Raw genomic sequence first — 9299 nt, 5'->3', positions numbered from 1 at the left:
TCAGAATGATGATGTTCATTTAAAAATTCATCTGAAAAAAGAGAAGTTTTAAAAGACTTTCATGTATACTAGAAGGAGAAATAACAGACATAGCCTTCTTAATGGATTTAAAAATAAAATCTCTTATGTTATCAGGAACACTCTGAAAATTAGATGTTGACAGAACAGCAACAGGTAATGTAACAGTACTAAAGGAAATTTTATCTGCATTAATAAGTTTGTCATGACATGCAATACCAACAACAGCTGGAGAAACAGATACCAAAAGTTTATAGCAGATACACTTAGCTTGGTAGCTCCAGCACCGGGCAGCGATTTTCCTGAAGTATCTTCTGACTCAGTTGCAACGTGGAACATCTTGCAATATGTAAAAGAAAAAAACAACATATAAAGCAAAATTGATCAAATTCCTTAAATGACAGTTTCAGGAATGGGAAAAAAATGCCAGTGAACAAGCTTCTAGCAACCAGAAGCAATAAATAATGAGACTTAAATAATGTGGAGACAAAAATGACGCCCATATTTTTTGGCGCCAAATAAGACGCCCACATTATTTGGCGCCTAAATGCTTTTTTGGCGCCAAAAATGACGCCACATCCGGAACGCCGACACTTTTGACGCAAAAAAACGTCAAAAAATGACGCAACTTCCGGCGACACGTATGACGCCGGAAACAGAAAAAATATTTTGCGCCAAAAAAGTCCGCGCCAAGAATGACGCAATAAAATGAAGCATTTTCAGCCCCCGCGAGCCTAACAGCCCACAGGGAAAAAGTCAAATTTTTTAAGGTAAGAAAAAATGATTGATTCAAATGCATTATCCCAAATATGAAACTGACTGTCTGAAAATAAGGAATGTTGAACATCCTGAGTCAAGGCAAATAAATGTTTGAATACATATATTTAGAACTTTATATATAAAGTGCCCAACCATAGCTTAGAGTGTCACAGAAAATAAGCTTACTTACTTACCCCAGGCCACTCATCTACATGTTGTAGAAAGCCAAACCAGTACTGAAACGAAAATCAGCAGAGGTAATGGTATATATATAAGAGTATATCGTCGATCTGAAAAGGGAGGTAAGAGATGAATCTCTACGACCGATAACAGAGAACCTATGAAATAGACCCCGTAGAAGGAGATCATTGCAGTCAAATAGGCAATACTCTCCTCACATCCCTCTGACATTCACTGCACGCTGAGAGGAAAACCGGGCTCCAACCTGCTGCGGAGCGCATATCAACGTAGAATCTAGCACAAACTTACTTCACCACCTCCATAGGAGGCAAAGTTTGTAAAACTGATTTGTGGGTGTGGTGAGGGGTGTATTTATAGGCATTTTAAGGTTTGGGAAACTTTGCCCCTCCTGGTAGGAATGTATATCCCATACGTCACTAGCTCATGGACTCTTGCTAATTACATGAAAGAAAGTATATTATTATAACCGTGTTGGTTATGCAAAACTGGGGAATGGGTAGTAAAAGGATTATCTATCTTTTTAAACAATAACAATTTTGGAGTAGACTGTCCCTTTAAAATGAGCAGTAGAATATTTTCTGCCAAATCTTAAAGTTAATCTAATTTTCCCTCCTCTTGTATCATGTGACATCCATTAACCAATCACAAAATGCATATACGTATATACATGCTTGCTCAGTAAGAGATGGAGCCTCAAAGTGTGCTTAGAAAAAAATATCTGCATGTTTAGATAATGGAAGCATATAATAAAGTTTTTTTTTTTTTTTTTTTTAAACGGCATGCTTTATCTGAATCATGAAACTTTAATTTTGACTTGACTGGCCCTTTAAGATTTTTTTTAAATCTATTTTGTTACACTGAAGCTGCCTTTGGCACTGTGGATGTATTAAGAGGGAAACAGATACATTGATAATTATTGGTACTCACTGTATTAACTGGTACAGGTGGAATGGTGAGGCTTGCAGGCTTAGTACGACCAGCTGGTTGCAGTTGCTGGTGGTTTTGCATCTGCCTAGCTTCTTCCTGTTGGATCTCCAGCAAAGATTTAGTGGTGGCACTTGGTTTGCTCACAGTACCCCATCCAGACATTTTTTGTTGCTGCTGTTGTTGCTGATGCTGCAGAGCCTTTAACTCCTGCTGCTGACGTTGCAACTAAATAAAATTATGCAACAAGATAAATATACTGTTTTGTGTTCTCTGTTTACATAAACTATAAAACTATTAGTCTGCAAGAAACATTTATCGTGTATGTAGCGCTGAGGAATCTGTTGGTGCTCTACACATACCTGATAATAATGAATGTATGTATGTAATATCTCTCTCTCTCTCTCTATATATATATATACACACACATACACACACCAGAAGACTTAGACATTTGACTTTTTCCTATTTTTAACATTGAGGGGACTATTAACTTTTTCCCTCTGGGCTAGAAGCTTTTAACCCCTCACTGTGTGCGTGCATGCAGTTGAGGCTCCTCACAGGTGCACGTGAACCCCCCATGAGAGCCCTGAGAGGAAAAAGCACAAAACCAAAAAAAAAAACAAAAAAACTTTTTGGCTAAATAAATATAATTTTTCCAATAGCACCCCTATTGGAAAAATTATATTTATTCAACCCAAAATGTTCCAGTAAAATTTTGCAAAAAAAAGTAATAAATTGCCGTTTTTACTTCTATCTATCGCACCACACATGCGATAGATAGAAGTATTGGCTTCAAGCCCATAGCACTTATTTCTTAGTGCCCTGTAGCGCCGCCTCAACCCAGCTCCTAACCGCACAGATTATGCTGTGTGAGTGACAGCCACGTGATGTCAAAGTGAGGGAGGAGGAGCCTGGACGGCGCAAAAAGGAGTCGAAGGCAGCAAGTGAGAGGAGAGGGCAGGCAGTGGACACATCCAGGGGCGGAACTTCCATTCCAGGCAGGAGAATGGCGACTTGCTCCAGCGATCAGAGCTAAAAGTAAGTGAGCGGAAGGAGCATGGGAAGAAGCCTTTATTAACCCCTTAAGGACAAGGCCATTTTTCAATTTCTTTCCCTTAAGGACCAGGGCTATTTTTAAATTTCTGCTGTGTTTGTGTTTAGCTGCAATTTTCCTCTTACTCATTTTACTGTACTCGCACATATTATATACTGTTTTTCTCGCCATTAAATGAACTTTCTAAAGATACCATTATTTTCATCATATCTTATAATTTACCATAAAAAATTATAAAATATGATGAAAAAAATGGAAAAAAACAAACACTTTTTCTAACTTTGACCCCCAAAATCTGTTACACATCTACAACCTCCAAAAAATACCCATGCTAAATAGTTTCTAAATTTTGTCCTGAGTTTAGAAATACCCAATGTTTACATGTTCTTTGCTTTTTTTGTAAGTTATAGGGCAATAAATACAAGTAGCACTTGCTATTTCCAAACTTAGCGAGTTACATTGGAACACTGATATCTGTCAGGAATCCCTGAATATACCTTGACATGTATATATTTTTTATTTTAGAAGACATCCCAAAGTATTTATCTAGGCCCATTTTGGTATATTTCACGCCACCATTTCACCGCCAAATGCGATCAAATAAAAAAAAAAAATTCACTTTTTCACAAATATTAAGTTTCTCACTGAAATTATTTACAAACAACTTGTGCAATTATGGCACAAATGGTTGTAAATGCTTCTCTGGGATTCCCTTTGTTCAGAAATAGACATATATGGCTTTGGCGTTGCGTTTTGGTAATTAGAAGGCTGCTAAATGCCGCTGCGCACCACATTTGTATTAGGCCCAGCAGTGAAGGGGTTAATTAGGTAGCTTGTAGGGTTAATTTTAGCTTTAGGGTAGTGTAGTAGACAACCCAAAGTATTGATCTAGGCCCATTTTGATATATTTCATGCCACCATTTCACCGCCAAATGCGATCAAATAAAAAATCGTTCACTTTTTCAACTAACTTTGGGTTTCTCACTGAAATTATTTACAAACAGCTTGTGCAATTATGGCACAAATGGTTATAAATGCTTCTCTGGGATCCCCTTTGTTCAGAAATAGCAGACATATATGGCTTTGGCATTGCTTTTTGGTAATAAGAAGGCCGCTAAATGCCGCTGCGCACCAAATTTGTATTAGGCCTAGCAGTGACGGGGTTAATTAGGTAGCTTGTAGTGTTAATTTTAGCTTTAGTGCAGAGATCAGCCTCCCACCTGACACATCCCACCCCCGATCCCTCCCAAATAGCTCTCTTCCCTCCCCCACCCCACAATTGTCCCCGCCATCTTAAGTACTGGCAGAAAGTACTAAAATAAGTATTTTTTTATTTTTTTTAATTATTAAAAAAAAAACCCCAACATATTCTGCTTTGTAGGATCCCCCCTTAGCCCCCAACCTCCCTGATCCCCCCCAAAGAGCTCTCTAACCCTCCCCCCACTAACTATTAGCCACCATTTTGGGTACTGGCAAAATTTTTAACCTAACTTTTTCTGTAGTGTAGCTGCCCCCCTCCATACCCTACCCCATCCCCCTCCCAGATCACCCCTCCTCTGCACCCACCACCCTCTCCCCGCAAAACATTTTCTCCCAGCAATTGGTCTCTGGCTAGATCGCGGGTGCGCGCTCCTGCGCGCACCCGGCATCAACCACAGCCGGAAGGAAGTTACCTAGTGATGGGCCGCCTACCCACCTCCCTACAATGGCTCCCACCCACCAACGATCGGCACCATCACTGGCCGATGCAGAGAGGGCCACAGAGTGGCTCTCTCTGCATCGGTGTGCCTAAAAACATAATTTATGTAAGAACTTACCTGATAAATTCATTTCTTTCATATTAACAAGAGTCCATGAGCTAGTGACGTATGGGATATACATTCCTACCAGGAGGGGCAAAGTTTCCCAAACCTTAAAATGCCTATAAATACACCCCTCACCACACCCACAAATCAGTTTAACGAATAGCCAAGAAGTGGGGTGATAAGAAAAAAAGTGCGAAGCATATAAAATAAGGAATTGGAATAATTGTGCTTTATACAAAAAAATCATAACCACCACAAAAAAGGGTGGGCCTCATGGACTCTTGTTAATATGAAAGAAATGAATTTATCAGGTAAGTTCTTACATAAATTATGTTTTCTTTCATGTAATTAACAAGAGTCCATGAGCTAGTGACGTATGGGATAATGACTACCCAAGATGTGGATCTTTCCACACAAGAGTCACTAGAGAGGGAGGGATAAAATAAAGACAGCCAATTCCTGCTGAAAATAATCCACACCCAAAATAAAGTAAAATGAGCTGTAATTGTCTGAGGCGGAATTTTACCCGACTCAACATAGGCAAGATGAATTAAAGATTTCAACCAAGATGCCAAAGAAATGGCAGAAGCTTTCTGGCCTTTCCTAGAACCGGAAAAGATAACAAATAGACTAGAAGTCTTACGGAAAGATTTCGTAGCTTCAACATAATATTTCAAAGCTCTAACAACATCCAAAGAATGCAACGATTTCTCCTTAGAATTCTTAGGATTAGGACATAATGAAGGAACCACAATTTCTCTACTAATGTTGTTGGAATTCACAACTTTAGGTAAAAATTCAAAAGAAGTTCGCAACACCGCCTTATCCTGATGAAAAATCAGAAAAGGAGACTCACAAGAAAGAGCAGATAATTCAGAAACTCTTCTAGCAGAAGAGATGGCCAAAAGGAACAAAACTTTCCAAGAAAGTAATTTAATGTCCAATGAATGCATAGGTTCAAACGGAGGAGCTTGAAGAGCTCCCAGAACCAAATTCAAACTCCAAGGAGGAGAAATTGACTTAATGACAGGTTTTATACGAACCAAAGCTTGTACAAAACAATGAATATCAGGAAGAATAGCAATCTTTCTGTGAAAAAGAACAGAAAGAGCGGAGATTTGTCCTTTCAAAGAACTTGCGGACAAACCCTTATCTAAACCATCCTGAAGAAACTGTAAAATTCTCGGTATTCTAAAAGAATGCCAAGAAAAATGATGAGAAAGACACCAAGAAATATAAGTCTTCCAGACTCTATAATATATCTCTCGAGATACAGATTTACGAGCCTGTAACATAGTATTAATCACGGAGTCAGAGAAACCTCTTTGACCAAGAATCAAGCGTTCAATCTCCATACCTTTAAATTTAAGGATTTCAGATCCTGATGGAAAAAAGGACCTTGCGACAGAAGGTCTGGTATTAACGGAAGAGTCCATGGTTGGCAAGATGCCATCCGGACAAGATCCGCATACCAAAACCTGTGAGGCCATGCCGGAGCTATTAGCAGGACAAACGAGCATTCCTTCAGAATCTTGGAGATTACTCTTGGAAGAAGAACTAGAGGCGGAAAGATATAGGCAGGATGATACTTCCAAGGAAGTGATAATGCATCCACTGCCTCCGCCTGAGGATCCCGGGATCTGGACAGATACCTGGGAAGTTTCTTGTTTAGCTGAGAGGCCATCAGATCTATCTCTGGGAGCCCCCACATTTGAACAATCTGAAGAAATACCTCTGGGTGAAGAGACCATTCGCCCGGATGCAACGTTTGGCGACTGAGATAATCCGCTTCCCAATTGTCTACACCTGGGATATGAACCGCAGAGATTAGACAGGAGCTGGATTCCGCCCAAACCAAAATTCGAGATACTTCTTTCATAGCCAGAGGACTGTGAGTCCCTCCTTGATGATTGATGTATGCCACAGTTGTGACATTGTCTGTCTGAAAACAAATGAACGATTCTCTCTTCAGAAGAGGCCAAAACTGAAGAGCTCTGAAAATTGCACGGAGTTCCAAGATATTGATCGGTAATCTCACCTCCTGAGATTCCCAAACTCCTTGTGCTGTCAGAGATCCCCACACAGCTCCCCAACCTGTGAGACTTGCATCTGTTGAAATTACAGTCCAGGTCAGAAGAACAAAAGAAGCCCCCTGAATTAAACGAAGGTGATCTGTCCACCACGTTAGAGAGTGTCGAACAATCGGTTTTAAAGATATTAACTGATATATCTTCGTGTAATCCCTGCACCATTGGTTCAGCATACAGAGCTGAAGAGGTCGCATGTGAAAACGAGCAAAGGGGATCGCGTCCGATGCAGCAGTCATAAGACCTAGAATTTCCATGCATAAGGCTACCGAAGGGAATGATTGAGACTGAAGGTTTCGACAAGCTGTAATCAATTTTAGACGTCTCTTGTCTGTTAAAGACAGAGTCATGGACACTGAATCTATCTGGAAACCCAGAAAGGTTACCCTTGTTTGAGGAATCAAAGAACTTTTTGGTAAATTGATCCTCCAACCATGATCTTGAAGAAACAACACAAGTCGATTCGTATGAGACTCTGCTAAATGTAAAGACTGAGCAAGTACCAAGATATCGTCCAAATAAGGAAATACCACAATACCCTGTTCTCTGATTACAGACAGAAGGGCACCGAGAATCTTTGTGAAAATTCTTGGAGCTGTAGCAAGGCCAAACGGTAGAGCCACAAATTGGTAATGCTTGTCTAGAAAAGAGAATCTCAGGAACTGATAATGATCTGGATGAATCGGAATATGCAGATATGCATCCTGTAAATCTATTGTGGACATATAATTCCCTTGCTGAACAAAAGGCAATATAGTCCTTACAGTTACCATCTTGAACGTTGGTATCCTTACATAACGATTCAATAATTTTAGATCCAGAACTGGTCTGAAGGAATTCTCCTTCTTTGGTACAATGAAGAGATTTGAATAAAACCCCATCCCCTGTTCCGGAACTGGAACTGGCATAATTACTCCAGCCAACTCTAGATCTGAAACACAATTCAGAAATGCTTGAGCTTTCACTGGATTTACTGGGACACGGGAAAGAAAAAATCTCTTTGTAGGAGGTCTCATCTTGAAACCAATTCTGTACCCTTCTGAAACAATGTTCTGAATCCAAAGATTGTGAACAGAATTGATCCAAATTTCTTTGAAAAAACGTAACCTGCCCCCTACCAGCTGAACTGGAATGAGGGCCGTACCTTCATGTGAACTTAGAAGCAGGCTTTGCCTTTCTAGCAGGCTTGGATTTATTCCAGACTGGAGATGGTTTCCAAACTGAAACTGCTCCTGAGGACGAAGGATCAGGCTTTTGTTCTTTGTTGAAACGAAAGGAACGAAAACGATTGTTAGCCCTGTTTTTACCTTTAGATTTTTTATCCTGTGGTAAAAAAGTTCCTTTCCCACCAGTAACAGTTGAAATAACAGAATCCAACTGAGAACCAAATAATTTGTTTCCCTGGAAAGAAATGGAAAGTAGAGTTGATTTAGAAGCCATATCAGCATTCCAGGTCTTAAGCCATAAAGCTCTTCTGGCTAAGATAGCCAGAGACATAAACCTAACATCAACTCTAATAATATCAAAAATGGCATCACAGATAAAATTATTAGCATGCTGGAGAAGAATAATAATATCATGAGAATCACGATTTGATACTTGTTGCGCTAGAGTTTCCAACCAAAAAGTTGAAGCTGCAGCAACATCAGCCAATGATATAGCAGGTCTAAGAAGATTACCTGAACATAGATAAGCTTTTCTTAGAAAAGATTCAATTTTTCTATCTAAAGGATCCTTAAACGAGGTACCATCTGACGTAGGAATGGTAGTACGTTTAGCAAGGGTAGAAATAGCCCCATCAACTTTAGGGATTTTGTCCCAAAATTCTAACCTGTCAGGCGGAACAGGATATAATTGCTTAAAACGTTTAGAAGGAGTAAATGAATTACCCAATTTATCCCATTCCTTGGAAATTACTGCAGAAATAGCATTAGGAACAGGAAAGACTTCTGGAATAACCGCAGGAGCTTTAAAAACCTTATCCAAACGTATAGTATTAGTATCAAGAGGACTAGAATCCTCTATTTCTAAAGCAATTAGTACTTCTTTAAGTAAAGAGCGAATAAATTCCATCTTAAATAAATATGAAGATTTATCAGCATCAATCTCTGAGATAGAATCCTCTGAACCAGAAGAGTCCAAAGAATCAGAATGATGGTGTTCATTTAAAAATTCATCTGTAGAGAGAGAAGATTTAAAAGACTTTTTACGTTTACTAGAAGGAGAAATAACAGACAAAGCCTTCTTTATGGATTCAGAAACAAAATCTCTTATGTTATCAGGAACATTCTGCACCTTAGATGTTGAGGGAACTGCAACAGGCAATGGTACATCACTAAAGGAAATATTATCTGCTTTAACAAGTTTGTCATGACAATTATTACAAACAACAGCTGGAGGAATAGCTACCAAAAGTTTACAGCAGATACACTTAGCTTTGGTAGATCC

General features: G+C 39.3%; 1 protein-coding gene across 3 annotated transcripts in view; it reads right to left on the bottom strand.

Annotated features, from left to right (window-relative positions):
- Positions 1-1815: 1815 nt before the first annotated feature.
- LOC128656174 (GRB10-interacting GYF protein 2) overlaps positions 1816-9299 on the bottom strand; it is a 556473-nt gene continuing 548989 nt past the window's right edge. For all 3 annotated transcript variants that reach the window (XM_053709919.1, XM_053709921.1, XM_053709920.1), the window contains exon 17: positions 1816-2130. In XM_053709919.1, the coding sequence (XP_053565894.1) occupies positions 1831-2130 (300 nt within the window). In that variant the 3' untranslated portion in view covers positions 1816-1830. The remainder of the gene's footprint in view (positions 2131-9299) is intronic.

This window comes from Bombina bombina, chromosome 4, assembly GCF_027579735.1.
Source record: "Bombina bombina isolate aBomBom1 chromosome 4, aBomBom1.pri, whole genome shotgun sequence".
Classification (NCBI taxonomy): domain Eukaryota; kingdom Metazoa; phylum Chordata; class Amphibia; order Anura; family Bombinatoridae; genus Bombina; species Bombina bombina.
This window is presented reverse-complemented; position numbering and strand designations above follow the sequence as displayed.